The sequence below is a fragment of the Pithys albifrons genome, chromosome 18 (assembly GCF_047495875.1).
Source record: "Pithys albifrons albifrons isolate INPA30051 chromosome 18, PitAlb_v1, whole genome shotgun sequence".
NCBI classification, from domain to species: domain Eukaryota; kingdom Metazoa; phylum Chordata; class Aves; order Passeriformes; family Thamnophilidae; genus Pithys; species Pithys albifrons.
The window spans coordinates 4,465,597-4,482,111 of record NC_092475.1 but is presented as its reverse complement, the minus strand read 5'-3'; the positions used below and the strand labels follow the sequence as shown (position 1 = coordinate 4,482,111).

At 42.6% G+C, this 16,515-nt stretch overlaps 1 protein-coding gene across 1 annotated transcript in view; it reads left to right on the top strand.

Annotated features, from left to right (window-relative positions):
• CDH4 (cadherin 4) overlaps positions 1 to 16,515 on the top strand; it is a 428,425-nt gene that overhangs the window by 391,111 nt on the left and 20,799 nt on the right. The window contains exon 9 of the mRNA XM_071572618.1: positions 13,846 to 14,031. Within this exon, the coding sequence (XP_071428719.1) occupies positions 13,846 to 14,031 (186 nt within the window). The remainder of the gene's footprint in view (positions 1 to 13,845; positions 14,032 to 16,515) is intronic.

Sequence of the window (16,515 nt, the reverse complement as noted above, 5' to 3'; positions counted from 1 at the left end):
CCTGGCTGAGCTCAAAGCAGAGGGGCTGGTACAGGATAACCTGTGCTCAGAGATGCTGTATTGGAGAGAAGGGAATGTGGTGCTGGGTATGGGTAATCTGGTTGCAACGTGGATTTGGCTTATCAGTGGAGGAACAAGTCCTTGTTGCAAGTACATCAGAAAAAGCAGTTCTTGCAAGTTTTTAACTGGCCTATTTAATTAATATTGTCAGACCAGTCCTGTCTCTGGCTGCTGCAGTGATGCCGAGTTCGTGACCTGGCTCGTGCTGGCCTGGGTCAGGCAGCAGTGGAATCTGCAGGGAAGAGCTCAGCACTTCCTGAACAGAGACATGCAAGTTCAAAAGACTTCTCAGTTTTGGCACCACACTGCCAAAAATGGGTGACCTTTGTCTGTGCAGCTGTTCTGCTTCCTCGAGTACTAGGGGAGGTGCTAATGACCCCACTCGGAGAGATGCTTTGCAGTTTGAGTGAAGCTCTCGGAGCATCACTGCCGTGCTGGCCTTGTCCTTTACCAGAAATAGTTCTTCCTTCCCCCATTTTGATGTTTCCTTCCCATTTTCTCTCCTCTCTCCACCCTGATTTACTAATGTGCATCATTTTGTGAAACAAATCAAGCCAAGATCCTCCAACCCCTTTTACTTTATAGCTTCCCATTCCCTGGTTATCCTTCTAGCCCTGCTGTGTTCCATGCTCTGCTCAGTTTCCTTTCTTCTGACCCAGTTTGGTTGTAGTAATCCAGTTTCAGTGCCTTGAGCAAGAGCACTGGTATTCCTTTCTCACAGCCATGGCATAGTGCTCACTTCGCCTTCTGCTCTGTGAACTTGCCAAAATTGTGGAAAAGCAAACAAGCATAATCCAATATTGTATTCCTTGCTCTGTGTGCATTTGTTCTTATGTTCATTGTTTATTTGAGGACAGAGCATAGCTGTGCATCAAGCTATGCAAGAGCAGCACTGCTCAGAGCTGCAGAAAGAGCTGATTTAAACTGTAAAAATGTGGCTTTTTTTGGCAAGAGGCAAAGCTTGGGGTAAATGCTTTACCTGGGCTCCAGCCCCTCTGAGTCAAATCCTGCTGAGCTCTGTTTTCACCAGTGAGTTCCAAAATAACAAAGCAGCAGGAAAACCCCTCAGCTCTTCCTTCAGGCTGAAAGATTTGACTTCCAAATGACTGTGATGCAAACATATAAAGAGAAATTTGGAGAAATTATATTTGATGGTCATAGGAAGCCAAATCAGAATTCACATCAGCTGCCTCAAGGTTTTCTAAACACATTTATAGGTAGATGTATCCAGAAGCATTTGGCACATGAGTGTTATAAGAAATCCCTTTTACATGCATGCTCATGTTTTACAAATTAATCTTACACTGTGAAGGGAGGACCCAGCAGGAACGGGATGTCAGTGGGTTTTCCTGGAGACAGAAAATTGGACCAGGATGCCTGCCAAGGGCTTCTTAGAAGGAGATCTCACCAGGCTGATCCAGGAAAAACTAGTGAAAGTGGATAGCTAACTATCTCCCAGGACCTGGGGACATGTCCATCTGCCTCCTCCCTATTGCCCATGTATGGACTAAAGTTGCATATGTAGTTGCCCATTCAGATCTCACTGTCCTCAACATTACACCTGCACCATTCAGAAAGTCTACAATGACATTTGAAAGTAGATTACCTGGATCCTACAGTATTTTAAAAGCATCAAAACTATGCCCGTGGCATAATTTAGAGGCAGTTGCCACAAGAGGCAGAAATCAAGGTGATTGCACAGGTCAGAGCTGGCAAGGGGAAGGACTGAACACCATGGTGAGAGAATGTACAGGGCTGTGTGGTTTTGCAGCTGAAGGCAAACCAGGAGTTCTGTACAGTCCTGCAGACAGACTTTATCATTAAAAATCAATTGTGCTTTCATGGGAAATCCCTGATGACTGTGTTCACTTGCAATTTTCCAATCAAAAAGAAGCTCAGCCAAACCACCCAGCAAAGCTTGGGCTGTTACAGAGCTGTCATCATCTAACTGAAATAAATTATTATATTCAAATATGCCCAGTAGCATTTAGGTGCATGACCATCTCCCTAATTCTGTGTGCATTTCCATTAAATATATAGTTGGTGAACTCTTAAAAACTACAAATCTGTTTAGTTTTCCTTGATAAGGGCCCAGTGTGTATAAATTGAAATGGGCTTTCTGCCTCTTGTTACAGGTCCTGATGAAAACTTTTGCAATGAACAATGAATTGAATTAAAGATGTTAGGTCAAGAGGTAGCAGTAACAAACAGAGCACAAGCAGAAACAATATTCCTTCTTGCCATCCTGTCTCAGCCTTGTGCAAGCCTCACTGCAATAACTCCAGGGGCTTTGCCACTGCAGACATGCAGGTTAACCACGGTTAAGAAAGCATGTACCTCCAGATAGAAATTATTTACATCTTGAGCTGCCTTTCGAGTCCAACTGACCTTTGGAGATGGATCCCTTCCTCATTGCAAAGCCTGTCCAGTGGAGCTTAGGAAGTGTGATGCCTGCACAGTTTAATTCTGTTGAAGAATGAGGGTGATCCCCAGCTCAGGGTGCAAATTCCCTGTGAGCTTTCCCAGGCACAGCATCTTCAAGTGCCTGAAGGTCTCTTTCAATGCAGTGCTACAGAACACAAGACACGCTTCGTACTCTCTTGTGGATTCTCAACTTTAGTTCTTTATTTTATCACTTCTTTCATCTGAAATGAAAGATATTTCTCACTTTATGAGAAAACAATAATTCCTCATGTCTTAATGAAAAAAGCATCAGCCTCTCCTGTGATGTCTGTTACGCCTTTACACCAGTACAACATATGACAGAAAGGATGAAATACCTTGGAGACTGCTTAGTGTAGTCTGCAAAATGGATAGAGATACAAAGATGTGTATGTATAAATACGCAAATATAGATGTGCATACAGCTAGATCCAAAGCAGAGATAGATGCTGATGCAAGGCAAACAGTCATCAATCATATCCAAGTCTCTTCTTCCAGATAAATTGTGGTTTATATGAATTATTCCATTACATTGTGTGGGTATACATGCATTGATATTAAAAAAATATCCATCTCCTTGATAGAAGTCTCTTCCTAATAGACCCCATTAATCAAAATCTAAATTTACAGTGGCTTTTGTTTTGTTTATTTCCTTTCAGTACATTCATTTTCAAATTATCACCAAATTAATCATGTACAGTGCTTTGAACCAGCTGCCACGTGGTAAAGCAGTTCTGGTTCCTCTCCATTAAACTGAGCATTAGTTATTAAGGCACAGTTCAAGGCTCTGTTTAGCCTGATTCTGTCCTGAACCTAATTGGAATCAGCTAGATTCTTCCTTGTAAATGGGTTAGTCACACAGAAAAAGCATCAAATGTAATCTTGAGATTGCAAAAAAAAAGCAGATAAAAAGAAAAAAGAAGATAATTTTATTTCTTTTCATTGATACCTGCCTGGTGGTTAAAAGAAGGATTAAAATGAGGTCATTAAACTTTCCTTGGGGACAAAACCCAGACCTCAGTGGTAATATGATTAATCAAATATGAAAGTGAAGCTATTCTGAATGAATAAGTCATTTTTATAAAATATCTAATTACTGAAATGTCGTCTGCTGCAGAATAAGAAGGGGGGGGAATTAATTGCAATAACAATTCAAGAAGATAAAGTTTTTCTGAATTAGGTCTACACAAGAAGCTAAATTGAGTTGATTAAGTAATTTTGGTTTCAGGAACACCCTTGATGGAAGTTAGTAGTAATGAATTTTTCAGACCTCAGAGTTTAAAATTGCCAAAGACCAGTGATTAAAAAAATGGGAACAATAGTTTCATTACGGATTTCAATTTTCTGTCACAAAAAAAAAAAAAAGTAGGGGACAGGGCATATTAAAAAAATACTCTATTGGTCTCTCTCAGATTGGACACATGTACTACTTGGTGTAAAATCAAGAATAACACAACCAGCTCTTGATGCCGGGGAGAGCAATCTCAGCCAGAGCTGCAGCGCTGCAAGGGAGGCAGAGCCCACAGTGCTGCTCATGTCCTTGATATCCAGGAGTAACAGCACAGCTTCTGTACCCGTGTGCTTCATGCCCCTGTGGCCCCTGGGCCATCCAGCACGGTGCTCTCCTGTCCTTACAGTGCTCTCAGGAGCTGCTGTTCACGGGGCTCAGCAGCACGTGCACATCCATCAGCAGCACCGGGGTGATATGTAACAATTCCTTTTGATATTTGGTTTTCTAACCTGCTGGTTTGCTGTTTGTGCAGTCAGGTTAATGTTATCTAAACACAGACAATACCTAGAGAATCACAGACTATTCTGAGTGGGAAGGGACCCACAAGGATCATCAAGTCCAACTCTTAAGTCAGTGGCCCACATAGGGGATTGAACCCCTGACCTTGGCATTATTGCAATCAAGTTTTAACCTAATGAGCTAATCTCAGGGTCCTGTACCCTGCCATGGCCACCCCTGGCCCATGGGGAACCACAGCACCCACCAACCATCCCTTGCTGTGTCCCATTTGTCATGGACCTCATTTGCAGCATCTGGCAGTGCTGTCTGCTGGTGCAACGTCTCATTTAGCAAGGACTTCTCTCTTCCTTCTCCTTCCATGTTTAATCTGTATGGAATCTGGAGGGAAAAGCTGTAGACCACATCCCCAATTGTCCAGTGAGAAGGAGGCTCCAGGGGAGGAGTGATCCATGTGTGCAACGGGGTGTGCCACAGACAGGTGTCACTGCCAGAATCTCTGTAGTCAAAGGAAACGTCAGCAGAGAAATACTCTTCTCACTCTGTGATGTGCTGTGATGGAAATCACTGTCATCTCCACCACCAGATGTGTGTGTGTGTGGATTAGACACTGTTCCCATCATCTCTGGTGCTTCAGTCAAGCTACAATTTCAAGGAGAAGTCAGACACTGATGCTCCTATATCACATATCCACCCACACCATGTTTCTTGTCTGACATTTATCTACCTGTAGCTTTTTTCTCAAATTTGGTTGGTTTCTTCTAGATATTGTGCCTTTCTGGGTTTGGATATTTGTTAGATATCTTAATTATCTGTCTGAGCCCAGTTCAGTTGTCTGAATGTAGACACCCAGCACCATCTAAGAAGTCACTGGTTAGGCTGGATGTCCACACAGCCCTGGCAGCTCCATCTCTACGTCTGCCACGTGTCCCAGGCAAATACCCATTTGTGGTGGATTATTTCATTATCTTAAAAGTACACAGCATCCCAGGCACTGATGTGGCACTGAGAAATTTAAATACAGTCTGTGACTCTGTTCTTGCAAGGCCCTGAAATAAATCCCCTCCTGAGGTTGGCTAACTCCTTTGGGTCAGCAGGTTTTTAATTCTTCAATATTCTGTTGCCTGAAAAACAGTTGCTTCTGAAGGATGTCATTTTAAGAGGATATATATCTGGAATTTCATTAAGCACATTTCACTTATGAAATCTTTAGTGATGTGCTGGGGGGGGAAAAGAAAAAGGAGATTTAGCAAAGGATTTGGTAGTGCTGTGAGTTCTCTCTTATCAAATATTTCTAACAGTCCAGGATGTCTAACACTTCCCATTTGAAGAAGGAAGGGTCAGAACGCAGACAACAGCCAGAGCTAAAATCAGAGAGAATGATTGGAAGGTTTCACATAGTTTTCATGAGCATGGAAGAGTTTTTCATACTGTTCAGCTTAGTGAAATAACAGGTTTCAATTGCTAAAGAATAATAGAGAGAAGAAATAATATTTTTTTCTTTCCTAAATTTGCAAGTATGTAGTTACTCTGTCTTTTCTTTGACCCAATATCCTCCTGTTTCTCTCTACATTTTTCTGCTCCATTCCACAGGAAGTGTTGTAAACAAAATTTCAGCAAGAAGGCTCTTTTTCATGGCAAGTCTGATAAATTACACAGCATTTAATATAGTCTTCTCTGGGCTCTGAGTTGCTGCAAACAGGCAGGCAGACATTTCTCTGGAATGCCTGATCCTATTCTCGTTGAAGGTGTCCCTGCTCATGGCAGGGGGTTGGACTGGATGACTTTTAAAAGTCCCTTCTAACCTGAATAATTTTGTGATTCTGAGGTTTTAGGGACACCATCCCTTCCCATAGAAACCCTGGCACACAAATCTCCTCTGGGTGAAAGCTCTGCCACCACTGCCAGGCATTGCTGGTACCTTTTAAGCATCAATAAGGACATAAAAGTTTAGCCATTGGTACCAGCACAGAATAAACCACACTTTAAGAATAAAACATCTGCTTCAGTAGCTTTCTCCTACAAGGATGATCTGTCCAGTCAGGAACCCTGTTTATGGCCAGACTTGCAGGTTTTCCAGTGCCTGATTGTGGAATTCCAATCTACTTATTAAAAAAAAAAAAAAGAGAAATTTTAATTGCAGTGCAGAGGAGGTTTGAGGAGTCATTGTGCAGACAGGCTGAGCAGGAAACTTGTTAAAAACCTCAATACCAGGATTATGGTGTATACATAAAAATTCAGTTTCAGTACTCTTCAAATTCTCCCTTCCCAAATATCCATCTTCAGATTCCAATGGTACACGAGCAGCTTTTATATGCCTTAAAATCTGAAAAAAAAATTAAATTAAAAACTCATTATGAGGAATGGGCAGTTAATAAGAAAATCCTAAACCAGATTTACCAGCTTAAGACCCTTCTTTATGAAACTTTATTACAGGTACCTGAATTGAAACATCCTATTCTGTCCACATTTCACCAAGAAACACAAGGCCAGACCTGTGAAGTACATTTTGCTCTCTTAGGGGCTGAGCTCTGTCTCATATTCTTTGTCACTCTGGTTTACATGCAAATCAGGAAAAACACGTTTCCAAAGTTTTATTCAGAACAGGGCAGTTATTTGCTGCTTTGCAGTTTGAAGAAGGAGAAGGAAATGTGAGGCTTGATATGCCAAAAAATGAATGAATTCCACTCTCTTCTAAGGAAGGTGGGTTTTCTTAGAGAATATGGATGAAGGGGACAGCCTCTGCACTGAAAACTCTCTCTGCCACGCTGGAGGATGCACAGGGTGCTGCCAATTCAAGGTCAGTGTATCCAAACTGCTGTTGGCCTTTGAGGTGATGGAGCTTCACAACTGGTTGGGTTTTTGGCCAGTTTTCCCCATCCATACAAACCAGTTCAGGTGCAGAGCTGGGGACAGAGCTGTGCTGGTGATCCAGCTCATCCCAGCACACAGTTCTCTGCCAGCCTTCCCATCTGGGAGCTCTTCCAGCTCGGTGAGGATCACAGGGCTGTGTGACAATGCACTGGGGAGATCGATAGGCTAAGCCAGCCTGACCTAATGGATTTATCAAGTAACACATGAATTAATGATGTGCTCAGGATCCTGCCCCAGCACAGGGCATGACTCCAGCCCATTCTGCAACTGCCTTGGGAGACAGGCAAGTCACTTCAGCCTTTGGTTCTGCAGCTGAAGGGAAACATAGGGCTGTCAACCACTGTAAAGCCATGATGTGTCTGTGCAAAAATGTTCTATTATATAAATGTGTGTATATAAGGGGGTTTTTTTTAAGAATGAGGCTTTGTAGGCAGTTCCAGCTGCTTTAAAATCTATGTCTCTATTTAAAAGAGAGCATTACTAATTACACCTGACAATCAAATAGTCTGCAGAAAAGTATCAGCCACGTTTTCCTGCTGTTCATTCCGTAGGCAAGAAACAAAGGTATGTTAGACAAGAGAGCAAATGAAATGTTCAAAGAATCCTTGTCTAAAACTGGAAAATAAAAGGCTGTGCTATCAGATCAGAATTTTAACATATACTGTTTCCACTGGCTCCTGACATAAAATCTTTCATTGTTGAGTATAACCATTGTTAAAGGTCACTGTTGCAAAGGCTACATCATTTAGATGAGATGAGATCCCATTTTGGATAAATTCACAATTTTAGTTCCTAACAAGGAGATAGTATCAGGATTTGAATGTACAAGAGTGTCGGTTTACGGATTAAAGGCTTTTGTCTTCTGGAAACCACACTATGGCAGATTTCCCGAGTTTCAGTGAGATGTGCAAGTCTCCAAAGTCAAGTAGGTTGATTAAAGTGGTTCTTTATAGCCTTTGAAATACAGATAAAGTACAACTTTCCTACATGGGGTTAATGTAGATTTTTTTTTTCTTGACAAGGCTATATGCCTTCTCAAGGACATAATTTTAATCTCGTTTTAAACCTCTCATATGAACATTGTAAGAAGCTTCTTTGTGTTGTAGTGCATTTTTATAAAATATCTAAATTTCTATGCAAGCTTCGAACCTCGTTTCTTAAGATATATTTATCTGCAAATGGTTATCTTGCAGCAGAATGGTGTCTTGTGTCATCATTTTGGTGGCATCTTTTCATACTGTCACAAGAATGTAACATCTGATAGTGAAAAAAAAAATTAGTGCTCATTGTCAGACATGCAAACTTCTTTTTTTTTTTTAATATCCTTTTACTATTATGTGCTCTGAACTCCTGGCAAGTACTCTGAGAGTCTTTGAACCAAGGTGAAACCTGCACATTCCTTCCACACACCAGAGTCTGAAGTGAGAGTTTTCTTTTGCTGCTTCTGAAAGAGAGGGTGTTACTCTGTTCCTGCTTTGTCTTCATATTCAAAGAGTAAAACTTTATTAATTCAAAACAGATCATTACTTGAGATTTGGAAAAAGTAACACCAGTAAAGACAAAGCTTTGCTGGTAAAACTTTACTAATTCAAAACAGGTCATTACTTGAGATTTGGAAAAAGTAACTCCAGTAAAGACAAAGCATAAAGGCATTGGCTGTCACCTGTGCAGGGACAGGGTGGAGCCAGAAGTGCCAAACTTAAGACTTGTTGTTGTTTCTCAAACTCACCCAGCACAGCAAAACCAGCATGGAGACCACACTGAGGTTCACTCAAGGTTCCTGTAAAAACTCCCTGTGAACAACAGGGTGCTCTGGCCCCACCACACTGTGCTCAGAGCAGAAAGGGCTCCTTTGCAGTCAGTTTTAATGACACAGACTGCTGAGGACAAAGGTAGAATTTCCAAAGCATCCTTTGAAACTGGTGAGCTTGTTGGCTTGCCCTCCTTGGCTTGGCTGGGAAAGGCTGGCTCCTGCCTGACCACCACGAGCCGGTGCCTGGAGCCTGAGCAGCTCCTTTGTGAATGAGCACTGTGACAGCTGGGCCTTGTACCAGCAGAGCAAAGCTGTGAGCTGGCAGGAGCACTTTGGACTTCATAGGTCACATTTTGGGAAGTGTTTGCCACGTGGCATGTAACTAGTCTGAAGTAGGAATGCATACACGGATGGACTGTGGAGTAGGTCCAAGAGGACGAGAGGTTGAAGTAGGGATGCTGCAGTGCAGGGGATGTTGTGGCCATGAGCCTGAAAAAAACAGCAGCAAAGAATCTCACAGAGGGGCTGCTGGCTGGTGTAGTGCAGAGCAGCCTCAAAAAGGAGTGAGGACATCAGTGGTCATCTCACAAGACCTCACCAGAGCAAGTAGTTGTTTAATAAAACAAGAAATGAGCATCTCAAAACCTGATTTGCAATATAAGGTTGGCTTTAGGGGGGTATTGTGGGGATTTGAGGGCTTGTGGTCTCTGCAGCAGTGCAGGGGGAACCTGGCAGTCCCTGTTTGATTGTCACTGCAGCTCAGAGCCAAGTCAGCCCCACACCACGCAGAGGGACTGGGATAACTTGCAGCCCCAGCACAGTGATCTGTACAGCAAACAATATTGGAAATTAAAGGTCAGAGAATTGATAGTAAGGCTTAAGAAAACAGCAATTAGGCTGCTAGGAAGAAAAGCTAAATTACCAGTAGTAGGAGTAGAGGGGGGAGAAAAAAAGAGGATTATTGATCTAAATATCAAGTCTGCAGATACACAGAGTACAATCTAGAGGTTTTTTACACCTCTGGGCTTATTCAACCCCCACAATAAAAAATGCAGGCCTATAAAGATGGAATAAGAAGCAATCAATTAGGATGGCATTTGCTTGTTTCCGTGCTGTGGCTGGGCAGGCACATCACAATTAATGATTTATTAGGAGATTTTCATCACTTTTTTTTTTCCCATTTTACACAGATTGCTGCAACCAGACCACAGTTGTTTATTAATTTGCCTGCTATTCAAGCATCTTTGTTAAATATCATGCAGAAAAGGTAAACCGTTGGCTGGGGTGCCAACACAGGGTTGGGTGGATGCCCTGAAGTGTGAGGAGCTGTGGGTTGTATTCAGGCTGGGTGCTGGCCCCAGTTTGAGTGGGCAAGTGCAGCCCTCTGAGTGCTGGGAGCAGAAACTGGGGAGAGATGGGACTCCCCCACACCACGTACACACATGCACTCACTCACTCTCATTTGGGTTTCTCTCAGCCTAAGGAACCTAGAGAGAAGATTCAGCATTTTGCACAGTCAGAGCTGTCAGAGGAAGGGCTCAGAGTCTAATAAGAGGACTGAGATGCCCTTATTTCTCTGCCTTAATCCATAGCTGTAGGTCATGAAACACTATTTTTCCAGGCAATTCTGCTTTCATAAACTACTGCTGCCTGGAACAAGCATTGCATCATCATTAGTGAATTTTGGAGACAACAGAAAGATCTTTCCTGCAAACATTCATGTGAACAAGTCTTTGCTTTCACAGCTTTTTAGCAAAACCAGCTAGGGAAAAAAAAAGGGGAAAAAAAAGTAAGAACATTGGAAAAAAGGAATTCCCTTTAGAAGGAAACCTGAATAATTATCTTTGTATTCATCTGTCTCAATTCCACACCTCCCTGGGAGTGGCTGCAGTGAGCTAATTGGTTTTACTCAGCTGTGCATGGCTTCACTGCCCAGACTCCAGATTTACTGCACAAAGTCAAGTCATGGTGTGAATTCATCATTTGTCCCCTACATCAATCCCTTTCTCCTCCAGAATTATATTTGTCTGCATGTTTATGTGCTGTCAGGTCTGAATGAGACGAAAGACAAACTCTGGGATTTTAGTACCAACCCAAAAATCAGAATGAATTATTGCCTTCTCAGCAAGACATGACTTCAGACAACCCATATCCAGAGGAGTGGGAGAAGGACTTTTGCCAGCACAGGCTTTTATAGGAGGGGAGGAAAAAAGACCCTACAGAATTTAAGGATTTTAGAACATGCCAGTTGCAGAACAAATCCTTATCTGAGAAGAAAAGCAAACTGTGTAACAATCAGCCATAGAAATCCTGGTGAATGGTCTTTAGAAAGCACTCTGGAAATTAAGGACTTCAAATGCAACAATTGAAAGTGAAGCTAAATGAAATATGGGGGAATGTGAGTAAATGCTACTGGTATAGGTCAAGCACTGCTTTATCAATCCTGTGTTTACTCCAGCAGCTCTTCTGTTGCCCATTGTTTTACCTTGTTTGAATAGATATGCTTCTCTTTATTTGAAAATCAATTGTAATCTTATGAAAGAGAACTTACAGCAGAGGGAATGCTGGAAAGCAGCACAGTGAAAGATGTTCATTATGCTGAATTACTCCAGAGTAGGGAGGGAATGACATTAAAGAAGTGTGGGTAGCTTTGAGCTGCCATCCTTCCTTTAGCAGGCGTAATTTACTGTCATTATTTAATTTTATTAAAGGTAAAGACAATTGTGGACAATCCACATTACAGCATTTACCTGTAATAATGGTTGTGGGGGAGTGTGAGAAGGAGGGAATTCAGGTTCAGGTTTGAATTCCCAGTAGCTGCTGATCTGTAGCTGATGAAAATTGTTCTGTTCGTCATGGCACATCTCTCCAAGATTTGCTTCTTACCCTGAATAGCTTTGGATGGCTCTTTTGATTCCAGTGAAGATGCCCTGTTCTCATCAGAAAGATACTTAGCTTTATAAGCTTTATAGGCAATAGACACCCTCAATGTACCTTGGGACTGATAATTTCCTAACTCTACCTAATAAAGGTCAACAACCACTGGATGAACTCCTGGATTGCCCAGTATATACTGAGCATTGTGGTATTTACACTAATGAAAAGCTTTATAGGCTGTTGTGATCTTCCTCCAGGCATTATATTGGCATGTGCTTGAGTATTTATAATTTTTAATAAAGCTCATATTTTAAAATATGCCATGTAAGCTTTATCACTACAGGCTGAAAACAGATTTGTGATGGCTCTGTTGGTGATTGTGTGGGACTTTTCCATGTAACCCAAACTCACTCTCAGCACCTGGGCTGTGACCTGCTAATGGTGTTCAGCAACCTGTAGGACAGGTCCTGGGTCAAAGATTTGAGATGGTTTCACAAATCCCTTAATTCCTTTGGAATCACAATACAATGCCATGTTGTCATCAGTGCAGCCACCTCTTAAAAGAGACTGGGGGCTCATGAGCCTGTCATTGCTGCCATGGCACAGCATTAATGTAATGTAATGGCTGATAACTAGTGTGGATTTAGAAAAAGATGATCCTGTTTAATCTCTTTCAGTTCTTTGGAGCATGTTTCAGACAAGGTTGATAATAGAGTGTACATATGACATCATCTAATGGATGTTTCAAGAGGCTTCTGATAAATTTCCATATATTTCTCCTGCTTAAGCTGTGTGCCACAGACTCCAAATTGGGCAAGAGAGTGGCTAAAGAACAAGTGAAATCATGGGAAATAAAGACAAAAGAAGAGCTGTAGCATGTACTGGAATTAGAATTATCCTGCAGCTTCCCACTGTTCTTCCCCACCTCTGAGCATGGCTGGAAAGAGATGCCATCTGCATTCACTAATGAAAACTTGTTTAGGACAGGTGCATAATAGAAAAGAGGGCAAGGTGCCATTCGGGATACCACTAAAGGGCAAATTTAAATTTGCATTAGTATAAGGCAGATTGAATATTTTTCCTGTCAGTGGTGAAATAATGTATACTAAATATAAGCATCCGTAACTGGAAGATGCCAATGGATGGGGATGGGTTAGGAGGGGAAATGGATTCTTGTGCTAACAGAATGATTTATTATCATTTACACAACCTGGCATTTGTGCACACCAAAGGCCAGATTTTAGAAGTGCTCTGCTCCTGCAGTTTGAGGCCAGGATTCTGGTTGCAGACTCCGAGCCAGCCGCTCCCAGCATTTCCCCAGTGTTTAATTTGCCATATGTCAATCAGAGTGTTGATTTGCAAGTGCTGCTAATAGGCAATGCTGAGAGATGAGGACCATTGAAAATACGGGAATGTGTCTTCCTGGCAGCTCTTGAGCCCCAAACATTGGAAGTATTCACAGGCCAGGAACCCTGATCAGCCGTGTGATAAATCAGGGACTGGAAAGCAGGGAAGAATGCAGCTAATGTGTCAGGATATGCCTGAACGGGACATGCTCCATAAAAAATCAGTGCTAAATGAGAGAATTAAGCACCAGGAAGGGCTGTGGCAAAATCACAAGAAACACTTCAAATAATGAGACAAAATCAAATCAAGGGCAAGGAAGAAGGAAAATGAAGTAAAATCACTGAAGAAGCAATAAAATGCCATCACTGAAATCTGAGTGAAGCAAAATACCTTGGGATAAAGGGACATAGTCATCCTAAAAAAATTTAAACTTTTTAGTCTGCCATTTTCCCCTGCTGTTGACAATTAACTCTCTCACTGCTGCAAGTGAAGGAGGATATCAAGAATATTTTTTTTGTTCACTTCCTTGGAGCATTTGCTGAAGTTTTGCAGAGACTGTGTGATAGCAGGATTGTTATTCTTTGGGCTGAGAGGTGAAACGGGGCTTGGAAAGATTCGGAAAAGTATTCTAAGTTAAAAAATTAGGAAAACCAGAAGTGAGAGAGAAATGTGTGACTCATTACATCACCCCTGTGAGAACTGACAGAAAGCTCCCACCATGACCACTGCTGTCTTTTATTTGCAGTATTCAGGAGAGGTGCCTGAGAACAGAGTGGAGGTTGTGGTGGCAAACCTGACAGTGATGGACCGGGACCAGCCTCACTCCCCCAACTGGAACGCCATTTACCGCATCATCAGCGGGGACCCCTCTGGCCACTTCACCATCCGCACGGACCCCGTCACCAACGAGGGCATGGTCACAGTTGTGAAGGTAAGGGGGAAGCCAAAGCAAATCCATGTTTGTCACCCTTGCAGCTACCCAAGGCTGGATTGCCAGGAGCCTGCAGTTACTTCATACCTTCTCTACCTGGAAATAGGAGTGCTCGGATCTGTTGCCTCCTGTCTCTCTCTTCATGCAGGAGTCCTGAATAGTCTCACTTCAAGCCCTGGTTCTGGGCTTCCCAGCTCAGCCCAGCCCACCAGCACCTTTCAAAAAGCCTTACATGCTGAAGGGTCTTCCCAGCACCCAAGCTTGACCTCCACCTCCTGCTTCTCCTTAGCTCTTTGAGCACTGTAAGAGGGAACAGACCTGGGCTGTGCAGCCCTGCCCTTCTTGAGCCAGAAAGCCCCTGGTTTGCTGTGAATCAAGGGTAGTGTTTCACTGGAGGGATCACTGGGGTGGTCCTCTGTGAAAGCAGGGAGTGCAGGAGAGATCTCAGGAGAAGTGAACTTTCTGGTAACAGAAAGAAAGGAGATTTTCCCTCTTTGAGTTCCTTGGAAGGAAAAAATGTGAAGAAATTTTCCTTTTCCTGTTGTTAAGCAATAAACACACAGTGTGGGACAAATCTGCAGCTCAGAGTAACTCCACTCAAGTGAAAGCCACCCCTAGGTTAGATCAGCAGAGGAGAAATAAGACCTTAAGTATCCACAATCCCTTCTTTCCTCCATTTACTACGAGAGCTGGAAGCCTCAAGGTATCTGCAGGTATCAAATTGTGTTTCCTTCCTTGCCTCCAAAGAACATGACTTTATCTTCATTTGAGCATTCGCTTCCCTTTCAGTTTCTGAGTCCAGTGAGTGTTTCTGCAGTCACTACACACAGCCAGAACATCACTGGATCCCTTCAGCATTCACTGAAGCTCTTCCCAGATAAGATGCCTGTGGATGCTCCCTCTAACTACAAAAAAAAGCAAAGTCATCACACATAGGCTGTTGTGATGTGTAGGAGCTGCACAACAGTGTGCACTGCACCTGGGAGGGATAATACCCACTGTGATGGATAAAGCCAGCATCTTCTGATAAATCTGGCCTTCTCTAACAAAAAGTTTTAATCACAAACTTAGGATGAAATACTAATGTTTAAAGAGCAAAGTGATTTAAGAATAGCTCTTTGTTGAAAAAAAACCCTAATTCCTTCTTATTAGCTAAACAAGTTGCAGTCATTCCTAATGTGCACAGTATTAGGAAAAAAGACATCAGTGAAATGCCAATGAGGTCACTCTGGTAGGAACGTGTGAGCTTGTGAGCCTGTCCTGTTGTGTGACCCTTAGGCTCTGTGTGTGTGTGTGTGTGTGTGTGTGTGTGTGTGTGTGTGTGTGTGTGTGTCTGCAGATCCTGCTTAGCTGAAACCTCGAGGGAGAAATCATCTTACCTGCCAGATGGTATTTCAGCAGGGTCCTTTTATTTATCACTCTTTATTGCTCTGTAATGATGGTTGACAGCCTTACCTAGTACAGCATTACAAAACCTCGTCAAGCTTAGCAGTAGCTCTAGACACATGGATATGGGTGCATATAGGTGTGTAAGTGTGCACATATCTGTATGTCTATAAAATGCAAGAATTTAACTTCCACTGACATCAGCAGCCAGTCTGAAATCGAAATGCCAAAGGTTTTCACTGCAAGCAGGGGAGGACCCCTTGTTCTTAATGTAGCAGAGTGTCAGGACTGTAGTTTAAAGGCACATCAAAGTGAACAGCAGGGGATTTGCATGATCATCATTGCTGCACAAGGACTTGGGCATAATGAACCATCCCTTATTCAGAACTTGCAGGTAAGAAGCAGGACAGATTTGTCAGGACACCACTGATGCTGGTGTTGACTTTCCACTGCTGTGTAACCCCCAGTGCTTACAGTGCAGATAACCACATGAAAATCTCATCTTGTCAAGCTGAGCTCAGAGCTTGAAATTGCATTGGATGTCTTCACTATCTCACCTTGTCTGATCCTCCTGGGCACCCAGAGTTTCCCACCCCTACCAAGCCAGGAGGCATTTTGGAGTATATTCAGCAAGGAGAATGAGTGAAATTGCTTGTGATTAAATTTTCATGGTGAAGAAGGGAAGACTCTTAGGATTCCACCTTCTTCTTTGAAATACTTTGTTCTCTGTTAATAAGTGAATATGCTTAAAGATTTGGGTGATGTACGCACATCAGCCTGGGTGGCCAGTCAGAGCTTGTTCTTCACAGTGTGGGAGCAGTGTCTGGATGGTTTGATCACTGATGTAGGTTGAAAACACAGGTAAAAAATGAAGTAAAGTAATGAACCATTCATTTACAGACCCTACATGGGTGGATTTTCATGTGGCTCTTTAAAGCCACTTATATGTAACTCCCCACTGCTGCCAGCAAAGGGGTTTGTGTCTGGGCTACGTCAGAAAAGGGCATTCTGTGAAGAATCCCACCACTTCACCAGTACTTCAAGGGCCTAAAATGGAGGGTCAGAAATGCTTCCAAACCAAAAAACCCTTTGGAGTTC